General features: G+C 44.0%; 1 protein-coding gene across 1 annotated transcript in view; it reads right to left on the bottom strand.

Moving 5' to 3' along the window:
* The window catches only part of HMCN1 (hemicentin 1), a 166,716-nt gene that overhangs the window by 64,977 nt on the left and 80,568 nt on the right, over positions 1–21,171 (bottom strand). The window contains exons 27-41 of the mRNA XM_053985174.1: positions 20,316–20,446; positions 19,549–19,696; positions 18,954–19,080; positions 17,840–17,994; positions 15,636–15,914; positions 14,555–14,836; positions 13,523–13,631; positions 12,794–12,963; positions 12,340–12,494; positions 11,509–11,632; positions 10,105–10,206; positions 8,123–8,275; positions 4,976–5,127; positions 4,125–4,248; positions 126–301 (exon numbers count right to left, since the gene is read on the bottom strand). Coding sequence (XP_053841149.1) covers positions 126–301; positions 4,125–4,248; positions 4,976–5,127; positions 8,123–8,275; positions 10,105–10,206; positions 11,509–11,632; positions 12,340–12,494; positions 12,794–12,963; positions 13,523–13,631; positions 14,555–14,836; positions 15,636–15,914; positions 17,840–17,994; positions 18,954–19,080; positions 19,549–19,696; positions 20,316–20,446 — 2,387 coding nt within the window. The remainder of the gene's footprint in view (positions 1–125; positions 302–4,124; positions 4,249–4,975; positions 5,128–8,122; positions 8,276–10,104; positions 10,207–11,508; positions 11,633–12,339; positions 12,495–12,793; positions 12,964–13,522; positions 13,632–14,554; positions 14,837–15,635; positions 15,915–17,839; positions 17,995–18,953; positions 19,081–19,548; positions 19,697–20,315; positions 20,447–21,171) is intronic.

Raw genomic sequence — 21,171 nt, forward strand, 5'->3', positions numbered from 1 at the left:
AGCTCTGTACCCCGACAGCCAGGGTCTCTGCCATCCCTCCCTCCTCACACTCTACTCTCTGCTGCCCCAGAGAGCCCAGTGCTGTCCCACCTCCCCAGGAAGGAGCCCCAGCACGCCCTCCTTACCCTCAGCACGCTGCCATCTGCAGAGATGCTCAGGCCTGGCTTCTGCAGCAAGGGCCGCCCGTCCCTGAGCCAGGCCAGGCGGGGCGGGGGCACGGCGCTGCCCTGGCACCGCAGCTCCAGGGCCTGGCCCAGCAGCACTGACACGTTCTGCTCCTCGCCCACGATGTCGGGAGGAACTGCACCAACACAACCACACGCTTGGTTACCTTGGAAAAGCCCTCCGAGACCATCAAGTCCAGCCATTCCCCAGCACTGTCCCCAGGGGCAACATCCACAGGTCTTAAATCCCCCCAGGGATGGCAACTCCATCCCCGCCCTGGGCAGATGTGCCAGTGCCTGACCATCCTTCCTGTGAAGAATTTTTCCTAATATCCAACCTGAACCTCCCCTGGCACAACCTGAGGATGTTTCCTCTTGTCCTATTGCTCAAACCAAGGGACCTTTGGGCACTGAAGATTTCACAGAGGAAACATAATGTGGAGTTAAGGGACTTCACTGTGCAAAGATAAAATGACACTTACACCTTCAGTAACATGTAACTTCAGTCTCCTTTATACCACAAAACACACAATAATATTTTTTGTTATTTACAGAATATCTTCCACATAAAATACACACTAGTGAGGTATCAGCTACAGAAAAAAAGAAAACAAAACCCCTTTAAACATAGCTAGAAGGGAAAATGGCCAGTACATAAAAATGGGGGGATGCATTCTTGCAAGAAGGAAAAAGAGCTGCTGAGTGAAAAACCTCATGAGAACATCATAAGATAACCATCAACCCCAGAAGCTGAAAATGTCTTAAGCTGTTCCAGACAGTGCCAGGAAGGATACTTGGCTTTAAGGAAAACTGACCTACAGATAATTTGTCCAGAGATGGCCAAATACAGCTGACAGAATAAGAACTTACATGGTTGGCAAGCAAGTCAGTGGGTTAATGACTTAATCAATAAATCATAATCTACAATTAGCTCATGTATAAGGTTTGTGTGGGATCTACTAATTATTGCAGTTGTTGGCACTGAGCACTATATTAACATTTGTTCTGCAATTCACTGGTAACCTCATTTTTACACTATTATTTCCAAATCAGACAGTAGGAAAATCTCCTTTTGAAAGGAAAGTTTTCTGTGTAGAAATAAAGAAAACCCAAAACACTGGACACTTCAATTGAAACCCATTAGCTGTTCTCGAACAGTATCAGGATTTAAGAAAACACATTTCCCCCCCATTTTAAAATATCATGTTTCCACAACCAGAAAAACAAAAAGACAACTGAGAACTAAACCTTGAACACAGCAAGTCAGAAATTTTCCATAGGGAAAGTGTTCATGGCTGCAATCAAAAAGAACACAGGCAAAATACTGCCCCCCAAGAAATTGACCAGGACCAAATATAAGAACTTTTATTGTCACATTTCCTCTGTCCTTTAGTTTTGGGATCCATGACCCCAGACCCACTGAGGGTCTGAGTGCACAGAACTTTGGGGAGAGAAGGGAGGCAGTGGGACTGTTTGTGAGAGCAAGCACACCAGGTTAAATCACACACAGGAGACCAGAATGTGTCCCAAAGTGGCACTCAGGGGACAGCAAGACAAGGTGGCCTAAAAAGACCAGGAGCAATCAAGCTTTGTGTTTCTTGCCCAGGAAGTACAGAGCAGAACTGCTAATTTCACAGTTTGCAAATAATTTAGGGAAAAGCCTGGTCCCTGTGGATAAGAAATATAGTAAGTGAAAAAACAATCTGTTTATCTTTTTATCATTCTAGAACTCACAAAGGTCCAGATTCTTTATGAGTATTGTGGAACTGAGACTTGGAAGCTGATCCATTCCAGCAGAAGGCAAATTTATTTCCAAAGACTTTTCAACCAATTACTTTTCCTCTCAGCTCAGTGAATTGAAATGTGCTCAAAAGGAAACTGAGTTTATGACACAGACACTAAAGCACTTATTTCTGAAGGAATGGGGTTTAAAATTAATCTAATTATGCTCATAGTAACTGTAAGTAACTGTGCTTGTTCCAACTCCTGGCTCAGTGCACATTTCCAACTAACCCAGCTCTAACTCTACTCCAAATTATTTTCCTCCTGTGGCTTCTTAATTAGATTGCCCTTATGAGGCAAGTCTGAAGAGCAGTATTACTTTTTGGTGACAGCCTCACTCAAGCTGGTCCTGCAGCTGAGCTCAACCCTGGCCAGCTTCTAATACAACATTAATTTTAAACATACACAACTCCTAACTCTTTTCATTTCCTCCAGCTAAAATGGACAGAGGTTCCAGAAAATACAAGAGGAATAATAAATATATCTATGTCACTTTACACAGACATACACACCTGTCCTCAAACTCCAAAGGACACCCTAATATTCCTTGCTCTAGACATAAAATGTTCCAGCCTATATTAACTTTGGCTCACTCGCCACAGCAGAGTCCTGGGTTTCTAACTGCCCCTTCCAGATGCAAAAGTCTCCAGGACTTCAGTCAGGGGTACCCCAACCAAGGGAGACAATTTTGAAAGCCAAACTCAGGAACAAATAACTTGCCCAGCTGCCCCTTCTTAGAACTCATCCAAACTCCTAACTTTTCTTGCAAGGTTATCCACAGGGGATTGCTATAATGCTGGACACTGGCAGAGTCCACTGACCTACTGAAAGCAGAAGCCAAACTACATTTGGAACCTCAATTCTAAATGCCTCTCTACACATCTGGTACTGTAACATTTCTAAAACAAATGTCAGATTATTGTTCATCCTCATTTTGCTATTGGACAAATCGATTCTCTGAGATGTCCTATGGAACTCAAAGCCTGCTACAGTCACGCTCCCTGGCATTCCTGCTGGCACAGCACCCACAGGCTCTGAGAACACAACACAGTGACCTTAGGGACCCTTCCAGTGCCTGAACAGGCACCAAGAGAACTGGAGAGGGACTCTGGGCAAGGGCCTGGAGGGACAGGACAATTATGAGTGCCTTCCAGTGTGCAGGGATAGCTGGGATATTGGGAAGGAATTCCTCCCTGTGAGAGTGGGAAGACCGTGGCACAAGGTGCCCAGAGAAGCTGTGGCTGCCCCTGGATCCCTGGAAGCATCCAAGACCAGGCTGGACAGGGCTTGGAGCAGCCTGGGACAGTGGAAGGTGTCCCTGCCCACACACGGGCTGGGACTGAGTGAGCTTTAAGCTCCCTTCCAACCCAAACCATTCTATGAATATGAAAAGGCATCTTATACAAGTTACAAAAAATCCAGGATGAAACTCATACAAGTTACAAGAAAGCACAGAATCAGAGAATGTCCTGAGTTGGAAGGGACCTGCAGGGATCACCAAAATCCTGCACAGGAAAGTCACAACAATCCCACCAGGTATCTGAGAGCATTGCCTGAATCAGAAGGGAGGATGAATTTACACAAGTTCAGGTAAAAAAACTCAGGATTAACTCACTGACAACCTGGAAAACTGACAAACTAAAAAAACACTTCTTTCCTGCTCCTTGAAGGAGACAGAGCTGACTGGCTGGGCTCAACACAGTGTCACTATTTAGCACTAAAAGAGTCCCCTCCATTTAGGGAGGCAGAGCAAGGCTTGGGAATAGCATGAGAACTGCAGAACTGGATGGGGAACTCCCAATACCTCTTTCTGGTGCAATAAAGACAACAGAGCACTGTGCCCAAGAATATCTCTCACCTGGCAGATCCATCTGCTTTTACACAAACACGTGTTTTATCATTTGTAAATGAGCTTTTATACACTCAACTTGTAAATGCACTGCTGCAGTTACATTCCTTCAAGGATACACAGAAGGACACACCCACACACTTTAGTAAATGAAGGTGGATGTGCATATATGTTTTAACTTCCATACACAATCCACTCTTCCTCACCTGGCCTTTCAGTACGGGTGGGGACTGTTTTTACTCAGCACTGCTCAGGGTCTGGGCCCAGTGTGTGAAATCAAAGCTTCAAGAAGAGCTCTCAGAACCAAAAGACAGACACTTGTGACTCACCATAAACGCGGAGGTCGATGTCCCTCTGGCTCTCCCCCGCAGCGTTGACTGCCACACACGTGTATGTCCCCGTGTCACTGAGCTGGGCACTGGGCAGTGCCAGCACCCGGCCCCCCGACAGGACCTGCAGCAGGAGCACAGCACCTTCAGGCACACCCCAGTGTCAAACACAGGCAGGGGCAACTCCCAGGGCTCATTTCACAATGGAACACTTGTTTTGCCACTGCTTCCCACCGTCTCCCTCCACTCCAGTGTTCTCCTCTAATCCAGACTTGCAAAAGCAAAACTCTCACTTCATGCCAGTCCCTAGGGAATTCCTGGCATTCTCAAGACTTTTCAGGATCTGGACATCCCTCCCTCCCACCAGCTTCAAACATGCTGTCACACCTTTTGTCTGTGCCCTGAGCTGTCCCCACAGAACACAAATTCCCCCTCTTCCCTTTCAGATTATAAAATCGACTTCCATAAACCAACCATGGCCTCTCATTTTACCTCTGAAATATCTCCTTATATCAGAGGTTGGTTTTCTTGTCTGAATTACTGTTGTATGTAATGACCTCTCCAGATCTCTTCAGCAGAGGAATCTGGTCCAATTTCCTCTTCTTCCCAGTAAGCAGAAAATTTGTTGATGTAAATTTATTCAGTATGACACCAGGTGAAAGGACCACTTTATCTCAATATATCTCTGTCTCCCACTTCACACAGTACTGGAGCTAAACTCACACAAACAACCCAGAGTGAAAGGCCTTGTATTATTATTCCAAATCCTCCAACTTTTTCTCTTCCATTAAATGGCACTGACTTAAAAACCTCCTCCCACAACAGGGAACACCATAGAGCAGGATCTGTACCTGGAGGCCGTTGCTGATGCTGGACACAGGGCTCCCATCCTTCAGCCATGTCAGGATAGGGGCAGGGATGCCTCTGGCTTCACACTCCAGTCTCACTGCATTATTGACCACTACTGTCACCATGTCACTGCTGCCAGAGATGGATGGGGGGACTGGAAAAAAAAAAATCCACAGAAAAAGGGCTGTAACAGCTACATAAGAGTACTAATCACAGTGAAATTAAATAGGCTGCATAGTTTTGGATGTTATTTCTCTTTTCTCATGTTATTCCTGCTGAACCCTTGTCATGCCTTTGCTCTGTGCCAGATCCTGCTCTTCCCTAGCATGAGCAGGCAGATAACTGCAGTGAAACTACTGTGAGCAAGGTATGTGGGACTGGCCCACAGCCCAGAGGACAGCTGTGAAACCCAGGAACCACACCATAAAGCCAGAAAATATTGCCTCAAACTTCTCTACTATGCCATTTAGACCTTGTGAAAGACTTTAGGAGTGGTGGGGATTAAAAAAAGGAGTTTACCATATAAACCACATAAAGCAAATCCATACACAGAGTGATAAATTGCCCTAACAGAGCATATGTAAACGTTTACCAGATTAGACTGGAAAACATCTGCCTCTCTGATGACACAAAACATTGCAATGGAACATCTAAAGCACTTACTCTAGGCACACAGTCTAGCAAATGTTTTAGGGCTCTGGTAGAAAGGGAGACAAGAATCATTAAAAAAGGAAGATGTTTCATGTACTAGGAGAATCAAAACTATTCTATTTGCTCCTAGCACTAATAACTTATTGATAAAGTTTAAAAGATAGTATCAGACAAAAACTTAATGTTTAAAGTCACTTCTGCAAAGAGATGAGAATGGTGCGTGCTACTCATACATATCGCCCTGTGTGGGGGAAGAAAACATGTAAAAATTCTTCACTGAAAATAAGATTCATTAATGAATTTAGCAACCTATAAGAGCCTGTAGCTCAGATTGTGGCTGCCTCATCTCTGAAAGTGTCCAAGGCCAGGCTGGACAGGGCTTGGAGTAACCCAGGATAGTGGAAGTTGTCCCTGCCTATGGCAGGGGGTGGAACAAGGGCAGAAAAAAGGCACAGGATTTTAAAATTTTTTCATCTTTTCCCCACACAGAGTTCCTCCTATTGCGGTACAACAGCATTCATTGTTCTCAAATGCCTGAGAAAGCTATAGTGGGGAGAAAGAAGTGAAAAAAAATTAATAGAATGAAACCCTATGAATTCTAACTAAACTGGAATTCCACCTGATTCCTTCAGTTGGCCTGCCTGGTTCCATTCAGTGTTAAGCCTGTGGTATCAAGCATTGCTTTTAATGCCAAAAAGATCTGTTAACACTATTAACAACAGAAACTAGTGAATAAGACCAGTAGCTGACCGAGGCAGGGGCTCATGGAAATCTAGAGCAGCTTTTCCATAAACACAGCACAACTTTCAGTACTTGGCATTTGAGCCTGCTCTCCATTAAGGAGTCATTGCTTCCACTGGTAAAGAGGGCAAAACCTTTAAGTTTTGTCTTCTCAAACTCATAAACTCTAAGGACAGTGGATGATGAACCTGTGGATGGTGAATTCCAGCACCTCTCTACTGTCAGCCTGGCAGGACATCAGCTGAATGAAGCAGGTTCATGGGCAGGAGGTTGATGCAATTAGTTCCTTTGGTGCCATTAGTTGTGGCATCAACTAAAGTAACTGCACATACTTTGTTCTAGAAGGGGAAGCTCTGTGTCTTAGAAAATTTTAGTTCCCTAGAAAATTCTGGACGCGTTTGCTGAAATTCTGCCACCCCTAAAAAGACAAATGTGTACTGAGGGGTTATTTTCCATTTAACTAGAATAATGACCTTAGCTCTAAGGATTTCCTGAGAATTAATCACTGGGTGGGGTTAATTGCCTTTGACTGTGTCTTGTGCCATCAGTTTTTCCCATGATGGTCATTAAATCCATGGGAATGCACTGCCCAAGTCATTAATTAACATTAATAGGAACTATATACTGTGTGTGCATCTCAGGTGGGAACGCTGTGCCAAATTTGGGCCACACTTTTGTATGGAAGACTCCCACAGAAAACCAGCTACATGCACATGCATGTATCAAAGATAAGAATTTGGACTATGGCCATATTCAAAAGCCACTGAAATCACTGGAAAAGCTCCAATTGGGCTTTTGCTTAGGTGTCTCATGTCAGCAAACACCCACACTTCCACTTCATCTTCTTAGACACAGTACTTTTTTCTTTAAAACTCTTGGATTATGAAAGAGCATTTGATCTGTGTCCTTTGTCTACTGTGAGCATCAAAGTCACCTACAACAAACCCCAGCAACTGCCAGGCCCTCCAAATTGATCAAGTGATCCCTTAAATGGAATACCTCTTCCACAAATTCATTCTTCCTAGAAATGCCTTCCCCTGGCACATTTTCCACATTCAAAACACCTATTCTAGTGTCAGTGAGAAAACAGAAGAGTGAAGAGCATGGAGTGCCAGGACAAGGGGGAATGACTTCCCACTGCCAGAGGGCAGGGTTAGGTGGGATATTGGGAAGAAACTCCTGGCTGTGAGGGTGGAGAGGACCCTGGAATGAAATTCCCAGGGAGGCTGTGGCTGCCCCTGGATCCCTGGAAGTGTCCCAGGCAGGTTGGACGGGGCTTGGAGCAACCTGGGATAGTGGAAGGTGTCACTGCCTATGGCAGGGGGTGACACTGGATGGGCTGTAAAGTCCCTTCCAACCCAAACCACACTGGGATTCTGTGATCATATGATGAGTGACACCAAGTCTGTTAAGCAGACTGGAAAAGGAGGAAAACAAAGGTGGAGCTTGCATGTATTATTCCTAAGTGTCACAATATAGGGCAAGAGGAAACAGCCTCAAGTTGTGCTGGGGGTAGGGAGGTTAATTTGAATATTAAGACAAGTTTATTTATGGATAGGGTAGGCAGACAGAGGCACAGCTGCCCAGGGCAGTGGTGGGGTCCCCATCCCTGGACGGATTTTAAAGCCGTGTGGATGGAGCACTTGGGGACGTGGGCCAGGGGTGGCCTTGGCAGCACTGGGGGAACAGTTGGACTCGATGCTCTCAGAAGTGTTCCCCGAGCTCCAGAAGCGACAGTTCCGTGGTTGTGCACTCACCATGGACCTGGAGGCTGTAGAGCAGCTCGGCCGTGCCCGCGGCGTTGGCAGCCAGGCACCTGTAGAGGCCGGAGTCGGCCACCTGCGCGCCCTCGATGCGCAGCACCTGCCCCCTGTCAGCCAGCGCGCGCCCGTCCTTGGACCACGACACGGCTGCGGGGCAGGAACGGGGACAAGTCACTGACAGCCCCGACAAATGTGGCACCACAGAGCTGCGACGCTGGCCGCCACAGCTTCCACACACACACACCAACGTTTAACAGTCCACGGCACTGTTAGGCGTGATTAAGAATAATAAAATGCAACAGAAAATTGGAGATAGGAAGATTTGCTGACTCTGCCCCACAATTCAACAGGAAATTTGACACTATCATCCACACCCCCCATATATTTATGGAAAAGTGTTCTGAAATTGAGAAATTATCACACAAAGCAAATTACAGGAGACTTACTTATCTTATACCAAGGTAAAGAGCACCTGTTTAAAACCACACAAAAATACGATGGTATCCCTGCCCATGGCAGGGGGATGGAAGGAGATGAGCTTTCAGGTTCCTTCCAACCCAAACCATCCAAGGATACTATAATATCCCTAGATATTATAGATATATATAATAGGGGATAGATAGAGGATCTATCCAGGGATTCTATAACATATATCATTTTTTTTTACCTTTTACCTTAAATTATCATTACATTAAATTGAACTACCTAGAACAAAGAATCAAAACATAAGCAACCAAATCAAAGTGCAACTGGCAGATCAAAAATCTGAAAATAAAGAGCAGAAAACTTGGTGTTACTGCAGAAGAAAATTTTATAGGAAGTTGACAACCAAGAAAATCTGCAGATTTTGCATCTCAGCCAAAAGATGGCACCATCCATCAGGAGAATGGGTCATTGAGGCTTTGCTGGCACCACTTCACTACTGAGATGAAATTACTGCTCAGGGAAGGATTATCTGTAATACCCTGGGGTTTTGGAGAAAGACTCACACTAAGTGCTCTGGCCTGACTGATAGACAAAACTTGCACACAGCTTCTCTCTTTTCCAGTGGGATGCTGTGCTCCTCCCTTTCCTGAATCATGTTATATCTTGACAATAGGATGTGACATTGCATCACACCAGGGGTGACCAAACTGTTCTTATTGCATAAATTATCTGAAATCCATAGTTTTAATTGTTGATAATTAAAATAACTGAAAATTTGGAGGATAAAGGAGAAAAAAATTTAAAAGGAGCATAAAATAGACATAAAATTCTTATTCTTTCATAACATTTTACTTTCTCAGTGTTTTAATTTTTTTATGTAAGTAAAAATTATTCTACAAAATAATACTTTGCTGTGAATTAACTCTTAAAAAGGCACAAAATGAGAAGCTGGTTGCACATCTGAAATGTAATAACACCTTTCATCTGAAAATGTTGCTATTATCATCACGAGAATAATTTGCTATATTAGATATAAGCTCTTAGTAACTATTCCCCCTGTTTTGCCCTACAATAGTAGGACAATTAATACAGCAAATTGCTCTCATAATAATTTATCTTTTTATATCTTACCAGGTAACAAAACCCACACATTAAAAAGGTCCTAGACACGAGCACACTTGACAGTCACAGTCAATCCATGAAGTATTTCAGGTCTGCCCTACACTAATGAATACTGAAGTGACAGGAGATAAAAGTGGATGTGTTTAAAGCTCATTCAGTAGAAATCAAATAGTGCTCTTGCCTGTGGACAGGGCATCACAAGTGAATAGATTATCCTTGTGATGTCTTTTCACTCATTTATCAGTGGGGATCACTGAATTCCTCAATCCTTCCTCCATGTCAGCCCATACATTGATATTTCCCATCACACAGTTTCTAGCTGATTTAAAATCACACAATTAGCTCCAAATTCAGCATATCCCTTACTTTCCAAAGACACATGAAAGTGAAACCCTTGATGAGATGTTCCCCAGGGTGCACATGGATACCTGGCAAAGGGTTCCCAGATGCTCTGCATTCAAGATGGATTGGATTATTCACCACCACTGTTTCATTTAATATTTTTCCTGCATCTTCCAGACTGGGTGGTTCTGGGAAGAGACAAAAGCAGCAGGTTTCTGTTAATTCAACCACCCTAGCAGAGCATATGATCACAAAATCATCTACCCTTGGAGAAACTTTGGGCAATGAGTTGCACAAGCTTCAGCTGCTGGGTGACTAAGGAATTTCTCCAGAAATTTCATCTCTGAAATGGGAATACTCTCTAATTTTATAGTATCATTAGTGGTAAGAGGAATAAAACATTATTTTTGCTAATTTAAATTTTTTTCCAGGAAAAATGGAACTTAAAAATTTGCAAGTAATGGGTACACAACACAGAACAGCAGTTATTTCTTGTGGCAAGCTCCTCTCACTTCAGCTGGTGATAGTAAACTGAGTAGTGTAGACAGCTTTTACATTCCTGAAGTTCCAAAATCTGAAACATGACAGAAATGCCAGATAATGACAGCTTGAACATGAAGGCTGATAGCAAAGGAGAGCTTTATGAGCATGGGACTCACAGTGAAGTTAGTTGTGATGCAATTATCACAGTCTGAATGTGGCTCCTCTGTCTAAGTCCCATCCACAGAGACTCTGCAACCTCTCCTCGCTTCAATTTAACATTTTCCAGTTACTGGCTTGGTTTGGCAATAAAAGTCAACATAGCCATACTCTGAAAATTTTGCCACAGTCTATTCCTGCACCTCCTGAGGATTCCCACACCTCCTTTGAGGACTGGGTCACATCAGCAAAGCATAACACTTCGTGACCACTTCTAAGCCAAAAGTACATAAATCATAGTGAGAGCATTTATTAAATTTACATGCAAACGACAGCTTCTCAAGTCTCCCTGATTCTTTTCATACTGTTTTTAGCTGCAAAAGAAAATTCCTTTCAACAGGCAGAAAAATCCAAAATCCCCTCACAAGAAAATGTTCCTTTCTCAGAAAAGTTATTGCTATAAAAATTTCCCGTTTCCCAGGGTCATGGGGAATACCAATATCCACAAAAAGCTTGGATGAAATTAGTAATGCCAGTGGTGGTATATCACACATTGATTAAGAAACACAGAGTACCCTTCTGAGGGGTGGGTTAGAAGGAATGTGTTTGGCTTTTTGGGATACCTCTGAGCAGCAGAGGTACCTGTAAAGACATTCATTCATTTCTGTGTCCTTTGGTATTACAGGAGAGAGGCCAAACTCCACAAAAGCCAGTTTTTGCTCTCACTCTTTACAAGCAGAGTGGGACAGAGAAAGAGATCTGAGAGATGGATGTGCAGAGCCAGGAGAAAAGCCAGAGCAAGGAGAGCCAGGCGCAAGAGCTGCGTGGACAGCCCCGTTTGGCCGCGTTACCGTGCACGTGGAGCCGGGTGTGCTGCTGGGCCTCCCCCGCAGCGTTGGTGGCCACGCAGGTGTAGCGGGCGGCATCTCCGGGCAGGGCCTTGCCAAGCTGCAGGACACGGCCCGAGGCCTCCAGCTGTTCCCAAACACAGAGAGGAGCCGTGTGACACCACTGCCCCCAGCACAGCCGCTCTGGGTGAGCGGACACGGCCAGGATCATCCCCTCCCAGCCCCGGCTCAGAACGAGGAAACTGCTGGGTCAGAGATTTCAGTGTCCCTGGGACATTGTACAGGTGTGAGGAGACCTGGCTGGCGAGGGGCAGGCAGACAAAGGAGACTGCAGGCAAGGTACCAAAAACTGCTCCAGCCATGGGAAATCAAAGCCACTGTGAGCACTTACCCCGGAACATGCGAGCACTGGGGAGGGCTCTTCATGGAAAGGCAGGAGCTCACCAGGAGAAAGGAATTACAGCTAGGTGCTGCAGTGATCACAGAACAGCTCAGATAATCCCACCTCACAGGGATCACTGGCTAGAGCCACCTCCCAACAAGCAGATAAGCTTTTGACCTTGAAGGGCAAAGTACAACTGGAAGGAGACAGATTCTGAATTTCCAGTCATGGACTCTCTTGATATGAGGTGTCTAGTGGGATTCAGTCTACTGAACACTGCTATTACCTGAGACACCACCCTAATCAAGTAGAAAGCCCCTCACTCTGCAGGATGCCTCTTAAGCACTTTTGTATTACAGTGTGAGAGAAGTGAAAGGAAAAGAAGCACTAACATGTATAACTTAAGGCAATTACCTTCCATGGTTTGGATCCCATAAAAGAATCATGCTTACTCTGATATTTCCCCTGGCTGTGTTTACTGGCTGTCCATCTTTTAACCAGGTTATGGAAGGGCTGGGGATGCCACTGGCTATGCACTGCAGTGTCACAGGCTTGTGGAGCACAACTGCTCTCTCGGAAGGCCCAGCCGATTTAATGGTTGGAGGAACTGCAAAAAGCACCAGAAACAAAAACATTGCCTCATTTAAACACGTACATCTAAATACACAGAAGCAGTATCCCAGAGGTAAGTGCAGCTTTACTTCTATTTCCAGATCTAGTGGAAGGCATCCCTGCCATGGCTGGTGTCCAACCCAAACCATTCTATGATTCTAGTTCATCTAATCTCCTCTCCAGTTTTACAACCTGCTAATGCAAATAAACATGTATAAAAAGTTTGAGCACCTTCTTGCCAGCAATTTGAAAAAAAAGCAGTCTGCTGCTTCCCACCCACCTCGAGTAACCTACCATGCACTGTAACATCAAATTCCTTTTCATGTTCTCCAGCCTTGTTTGCGGCCACACATTTATAGCGGCCGCTGTCTGACACTTGAGCTTGAGAGATGACAAGCTTCTGTCCATTTAATAAGACCTTGTGTCCAGCCTCCTCTCCAACTGGCTGACCATCTTTGAACCACCTACCAAAAAGAAAGTTCCATTTCAGTTGTCAGTGAAAGGAAGATCAACAACAATCTCAAAATATCCACAATTCTATCAAACAGAATGCCTCAGTAACTCTGTTTGCATTTCTAGGGAAGTCTGGAAGTGTCAGGTCATATTCCCATTGTCTGAGTGCCATGAAGGGTTTATCAGAGGGAGTATTGGGGAATAGCCACTAAAGACAGTGTCAGAAAGGTGACAGGAGGTACCACCAGAGGCAGAGAGGAACCTCCAAAGCAAAAGCAATCATGGGTGGCAGAAGAAATGGCAATTTAGTTGCATTAGCAAAGGACTTAAAGTTTTGTCTGCTCTTGTTTTCTATCCTCATCTCCAGGACATGGACATTGGCACAACAAACCAAAATACTTTAAAACTAAATCCTGATGTTGCCAAGTGAGTGCCTGATGGTGGACTGAAGCCAGGAGTTTGTCCTCTACTCATTAACCACCACTGATTAAAACAGGTGGCTCATTAAGCTCCCCTAATCAACCAGCAGATTTATTTGTATTTTTTCTATTGTCATACCAGTGCCCTTACGTGATAGTTGGTGAGGGTGTCCCTCTTGCTGAACAATCCAGCTCCAAAGGGCTATGGAGAATCACAATGTAGCCCAAGAGCTCATCCCCACCTTCTACAAATGGTGGCACTGTAAGAGAGAAAAATCCACCAAGAGAAACATTTACACATCAGAAATATCAAACAAGTCTCTCTCAAATAGCACTGTTAAACACACATTGATTCATTATGAACCATTGTTCCTTTCTGAAGGGAAACATCTGCCCAATGACATTTTGTGGCTTCAAATCACTGCTCTCACTTTTTTACTGTTTCTTGTTTGGTTGGGTTATCCAGATTCTGTCAGAAGAACCTTGTGAATGGGTGGGAAGAGGGAGGTCTTTTGGCACCTTCTGCCAGCAGAAGGGGAAAACAAAGGTGCAGAGGATCCTCTTCCAGGTCCCCTTCACCCTGCCTCATCCTCTCTGGGAAGGAAGCACTGCCACACAGCTCCTCCACTATCAAGACCAGTGACATTACGTGCAGAAGCAGAGGGGTTGCTCTACATCTGCATTCAGTATTATGTTTAAGTGAGCAAAACATAAAAATCAGTTCTTTACAGTTCTCTTCCATGTCAGGAGAAGACCTCAAGACATTCAGAAAGGACTGCTGAGATACAGACTGTGTAATTGCTTCAAGGGATACAGAAGAAAAAGGGTTTTTTTCACTAAAAGGTTCAAAACTTGCACAACACAAATTCAGAGAAAAATGTCCTCTCCCAGAGGCAACTACTAATGATTTTCTTCTCTGAAGACAAGTAAGAATAACTTTAGAGGATGCTGAGAATATTTACCTACCACATGCACAAAAGTCCTTCAAGAACTAACCTGAAATACAAGTCTTCAACTGTCCTGTAGCCCTGGACAGAAAAGTTGTGCAGTGCTAGTTCAGCTAGATCCAGAGCATGACTAACTCATCTTAATATATTAATACCAACAAAAATTAAACCACTGGTTTCATGGAACTTTTCTATCTTAGGTTTATGGGAACCTGATAAATCTGCAGCTCACACACCTAAGATTTCAACGTCATACTTGATTTCTTGCTCTCCAGCTATGCTTGTGGCCACACACCAGTACTGGCCCTGGTCAGCTTCAACGGCGTTCAGGATCTCCAGCTGCCTCCCCCCAGCCAGGACACGAAGCTTGTCACTTGCTTTCACAGGAACTCTATCTTTCAACCAAGTCAGGAGAGGGGGAGGGTTGCCAGCAGCCTTACACTCCAAAGTCAGGGAATTCCCAGCAACCACCTGCCTGCTCTGGGCTGTGTCAGCATCACCCTCGATTACTGGAGGAACTGCAGAAAGGAAGAAATATATTGCAAGCCATTAATTCTGTAGCCAGAAAATGTATTACGAAAAAATGGGTTTGTTCCACCCACTCTGGCTCCATCTGCCATCACGTCACGCACAATTTCATGTGAGAATTTGCTGCTGGGGCAAGACAAGGCAGAAAAATCAAATGATGTAGCTCAAAATTGACCTGCTGTATAAAAAGAGGATTTGCAGTACTTTGAGAGGGAAGAACTAGACAAGAAGGACTTAAAGGAGTACAGTAAAGATTCCATCCAGAGTGGTTCTTTCAAGTAATTATTGTTTAGCATGCAGATGTGAGATAGAGAATAGATATACATGGAAGAGAAATAGCTGAGTAGAAAAAAGCATGGTACCAAGGCCAGTGAAGGGAGGGCAGGGCTAGATGGGTTATTGGGAAGGAATTGCTCCCTGTGAGGGTGGGCAGGCCCTGGCACAGGGTGCCCAGAGAAGCTGTGGCTGCCCCTGGATCCCTGGAAGTGTCCAAGGCCAGGCTGGATGGGGCTTGGAGCAAATCTGGGCTAGTGGAAGGTGTCCCTGCCCATGGCAGGAGTGGCTCTGGATGGGCTTTAAGGTCCCTTCCAACCTAAACCATTTTATGATTCCATGAAGTCAAGAGCTGTTGGAGAATCCCATAAAGCAGAGGGTCTAAATCTCCCTTTACACAGCCCTGCCAATAGAGGCCAGAATTTAATCACAGCCACTGCCAGGCAGCAGAGGCTGAAGATCTCTTTCACAGCCATTCTGCAGGAGCAGTAAGGCAGCCCAGGAACTGTCCCTCACCATAGACATCCACGTGGAAGAGCTTCTCCGCAGCCCCCGCAGCGCTGCTCACGCGACACGAGTACTGGGCAGAGTCTGACACCTGCGCCCGCGGGATCTGCAGGAACTGCCCTCTGTCCACATACAGAGCCTGGGGGCTGGAAATCACACGCTGCCCATCCTTGTACCAGGTGATGGTGGGCACAGGGATTCCCTTGGCTTCACATTCCAGATTTATCACGTTGTTGAGGAGCACCGATACCTCTGTGGTAATGTTTCCTCCCTTAATACTGGGGGGCACTAGTTCAAAAGACAAAACAACAACATTAAAGCTTTAGACTACAAATATGTGCAGATTTAAATAAAACATTAGAATGCTGTAAGAATACAGTATCTTCATCAGCCTTCCAACCCTTCCTGCTCTGTTTTGTTTGGTTCTTTACCCAGCAGAGCTCAACTATCACCTGTACAGTCCTTCAAGGCACACACGGTGGAAAGCATGAAGAGAATACAACAAAAAGGCCACCAGGCTCCAACATGTGGCAGGTTAGGACAGCTGGGCCTCCATGCCTCCTGCAATGCATTTGGGCAGCCCTCTTCCTTGGCTCTAAAGAAAGAGCAATCCCTGGACGCCTTGGGAAGTGCATCCTCCCAGCAAGGATCCTGCTATTGAAAATACCAAACACACCCAAGAGCCTTCACAACGGCGGTGGGAACTGCTCCATGCTCCAAACTTTTGAGGATGAAGTCAGTTACTTTGAGACTAAGTATGAGCTTAATAGTCTTGCTTTATGCTCCTATTTTTGAAGTTTTTTGGCCCATAGTAATTTCCCTTGCTCTCTAGGCAGCAGGACTCGGATTTTTCTAGCAAACAAGCTCTTGTGTAAATCAGCCAATATAAAGAGTCCGTAAATCTCTATAGAAGCAATAAAAACACAGTGCAATTGGCAACGACTAAATTTATGGCTGCTGAAAGGAACAGACACATCTGGCAGACACATTGACTCCTCTGCTGCCAAACATGCTCAGTACGTCCACAGATTCCTCTGACTTCCACAGTGGTCATTGAAAACACCACTGCAGAAATGCAAAGCAAAGCGTCTGTAAACAGATGGATCCCCACCTGAGACAGGTCCTGCAGTTAGCAAACCACAATGAAATATTTACTAATTAACCATTTTTTGTATCAAAAACCCCAGATCCACTGAATATGCTGAAACATACCCACTTCAAAGGCAACTGCATTTCTCTATCAGAGATGAGGAATGGTTTTAATATGGTGTTTTGGGAAAATATCAAAGCCAAAAGCAAGGCTAAACAGCTAAAACCAAGTAAGAACTACCAAGCATTGAGGTTCCTCATTTACTCTGTGGGCTTCTGTTGGTCTAGCCAGGACTAATGAGAAATACAAAAGTAAAGAGAAGTTCCATTCTGCTGTCGCAAATTCATCTTTCCTGAAGAACCTGAAATAAATCTACTCATCTGCGAGGACTTTATCTGCAGGGAGGTGGGGGAAGCCGTTTTATTCCTCTAATCTCAGAACAGCCACAATCCCCTGCAAGTCCTCCCAGTACTGTTTTTGTTCCTGATAGAAAGGTGTGCAGCCAAATTCCTGTGCCTATGGGTTCTCTGTGCTTCACAAATGTCCCAGATGAGGGAAATAATGTACATTAAGTTCACAGAATCACACACAACATTCAGGAACAAATCCAAACCAAGGGAGGACTTGAGAGCTAACAGACTCAAATCCCTACCCTTCATACTCCAGGCACAAGAGTCCCATGAAGTACAGGGTGTATCCTGGCACCAGGTTAAGAAAAATAAGACCAAATGTGCATTAAAATCAAAATCTTAATAATTTTCTCCTCCCTAAGAGAGATCAAAACAATGAAGACAATGTGATAATAAAAATTCAGTTGAAACTAACAGCAGAATTTGAGAACACCATTCAAGATTTTTTGCTTTCACTAATTAGAAGAAGAAGCATATAAACAACATTTCAAGGCGTTTTTCCAAGCCTGCGAAGACTACATCCATACTTAACTTCATACATACAAATGCCTAAAAAGGTCGTTTTGTGAACACATAATTATTAAATTAAATTTACACACAAATTTTGTAGCATCAGAGACTTAATTTGCATTTGCCTGAGTATCTCCATTCAAAAAGAAACCTTAAGAGTAAAACAAGAGGATCTTCTTGGATCAGGCATTCCATAAACTTACCGTGGACAATGAGCCTGACCTCCTTCACTTGTTTGCCAGCAGTGTTGGTGGCACTGCACTGGTAGCGACCCTTGTCAACCCTGCGAGCACTCTTGATGTGGAGAACTTGGTCTCTGTCCAGGAGCTCAACATTGGGATCACCCAAAAACAAGGGCCTGAAACAGAGACCATTTTGCTTCACAGAATTCTAGAACCACCCTTTCAGCACTGATTTAAACTGACAGTAAGGAGAAGAGGTCCTTTGGTGACAATAATTGTACCATTCCAGAGTGCCATTTAGCACTAAATTAACAGCATTAATCACAAGAACTACCATGCAGTGACAAGCTATTATCATTAACTCTACTCCTAACTTCTAAAATAAATTAAACCACAAGAAGTACTTTTCTCAGACCTCCAGGATGCCAGCATCAGAGCCAGAGTCACACACCTGGCCTTAGCTCCTTTTCCTAATTTATTTAGTCATGCCAGGCCTTTGCTGATAAAAAAATGTCAACTACTACACAGGAACAATATGCATAGCAAAGGTTCAGGAATTGTCACTGCAGAGTATCTGTGAGTCCTGATCAATGCCTATACTGAACTACATTGTTTAACACTAAAAACACCCAGCCCAGCTGGGTTTTCAGCTAATACTTCAGAATTCTTCTGGTGTGCTTTCCTGGAAGATGAGATGAGGAATGGAAAACATGCAGGCTATAAATGTTTTCAAACATATGTACATATATGTACATATAACCTTTCAAACCTTTAATGTTTATATGCAGAACTGCACAAGGCACTAGCCAGCAAAACATCTGATTCGAGTTCTATCTACCAGTGAAAAAAATCATCTCAATTGAACAACTGCATTTTAACTAATAACGTGTGTAAAATAATCCTGGTAGAGTAACTCACAGAATAAACTCAAAGAAATGGTTCTGCTTATTATCTTGCTTCAACCATCATCTTGCTCCAAAAACCCAAAATCTGCTCTGCAAGTGCCAATAATGGGCGAGTTCAGAAAGGAAAGTGGGATGTTAAGTTTTGACTGAATAATTTACCACCTCACACCACACCAAATGGTAGGGGAGGAAGAAGCTGACACAAACCACAAAAGCCGCAATATACTCACTTGCCATCCTTGAACCAGTGAATGTCAGGAACAGGGAAGCCTTTGGCTCTGCATTCCAGACAGATTTCCTGGTTGAGGATGACTGCCACTTCACCAGGGCTATCAGCACCTATTATGCTCGGTGGAACTTTAAAAAGACAAAACATTAAGGAAGGACTGGCATTTAGCCTGGGAACATATGCCCTGTGACTGAAGGGAATGCAGCAGTGGGTCTTACTATTCCCTTGAAACACCTTTAGTGGTCACTGCAGAGGGAATTCTGCACATCACAACAGCGTGTCCATCGTGACAAGCACTTCCACACCTGCACTGGCAAACTGTACCAGGGAACACCTCTATGTCACACTGCACACCCCAAACACAAAACAAAGCACCAAAGCCCAGAAATCAAAAGCAATATTTCATCTTTGTTGCTACAAGAATGGCAAGGTTTAAGCACTCAGTGCTTCAGCAGCCAATAATTCATGGGCAGTGAGTAGAACAATCTATTTATAATGAGTTGAAATTTATTGGCTTCTTAAATATCAACTGTTTTTCCAGTCACCAACTAAAACCCAAACCAAACAAAAATCAATCGCAAAGCCATGGAACTAACCAAGTATATGGAGGTTAAACAGCTTCTCAGAACTTCCTGCTACGTTTATGGCTTTGCATGAATACTGTCCTGCGTCCTCAGTAGTAGCTTTCAGGAGCTTCAGTATCTTCCCATTGTGCAAAATCTGGAGAGTACTGCTTTCCACAACCTTAGAGGAACCCGAGACATTAGCCTTATGTGATCCAAGATACAGCAGCCAAGTATCACAGCTGGATTTTTATAAGAAAATGGTAGTTTTAGTGGAAGGATAATCTGTTTCCCCTTTCAGTTTCAGCACTAATCTCCTGCCCTGCTGCAATGTATTCAATATGGTTTGTAGCTCAGCCTAGGGCAGGGAGTGGGGAAACTCCAACCAGCAGCAATGGGCAGTCCCAGGAGTGCATAAAGGGACCTCTCTTCATCTTGAACTATGACTTATCAGCTACAAGGGGAAACAGAGGACTCAAGAATAATCCTGAGGAATTCAATTCACCTCCAAAAGTTCTTATTTCTCCATCTATAGAATGAAAAAAATGGCAATACTGGTCCCCTCTGCATGGATTGGTATCTACAATACTGGGGGATTGCCAGGTCAATTCGTAAGGGAATACTGAAAATAAAGTTTACATTTGACTTACAGAATTACTGGATGAGCCATATTTAGCTGCCTTCTTGTGGGGGTGTTCTTAGAGCACTTAGATAAACATAAAGGCATTTACCTGTATTTATTTTGAATGAATTCTCATACCAAGCCCTCAGAAGTCAACAGTTAGATTAATCCAACATACCTGGATATCATCCTTATACCAGGAGATGACTGGAAAGGGGTTACCAGTTACTTCACAGAAGAGACTTACAGGGTGATGAACAACCACAGATGTATTTGTCACCTTATCTTGGTCTCTAATTTCAGGAGGAACTGCAAGAAAGCTCAACATTATGATTTAAGTCTTCCTCTTCTAGTGATTTCCCCATTCTTCCTTTCCATCCCAGTCAAGGACCACTACAAATCAAAATTTCTCAAACCCTTCTCATTCCCTTCCCAACATTTCTATTTGTCTTCAGGCTCTGGACATATCTCCCTGCGTCCTTTCTTCTCTTTGCCAAAAACAGTCCTCTCTTGCTCAATAACAGACTCCCAGGGAAATTTGCTCAAACACAAGCACCATCAATGTTTTAAGAAAATAATCTTAAAATTAATCTGAAATTTAATCTTGAAATCTAGTGTTATTTGTTTAGCATATGAAGGAAGCCTATTCCAGAGTCATCCTTCCTCTTCACTGGTCCAGTCATGCTCAAGAACCCCACCTATCATTTGTCCCACTATGAATGCAGAGAGAATGGCCTTAAGCTGTGGATTAGAAAGTTCCAACCCCACTGAGGAGCCCTGCTGGTACGAGATGGAATTCCTGCTCTTCTCAAAACAAGGATATAATCCTGCTCAGGCATTAGAACTAAACATCATGGGAAGTGAAAAAGGCTGAAATAAAAGTAGTTTGTAGGGTTTCTATTTCCTAACTAGGATTCTGGAAGAGGAAGAATATCAGCAAATAGAAAATCTCCTAGTCTGTGTTCACTCTGATAACTCTTCTCTCATTTGAAATGCAGATCTAGCCCTCAATCTGTAGCTTCTACAGTAGAAAG

Source organism: Vidua macroura, chromosome 9, assembly GCF_024509145.1.
Source record: "Vidua macroura isolate BioBank_ID:100142 chromosome 9, ASM2450914v1, whole genome shotgun sequence".
NCBI classification, from domain to species: domain Eukaryota; kingdom Metazoa; phylum Chordata; class Aves; order Passeriformes; family Viduidae; genus Vidua; species Vidua macroura.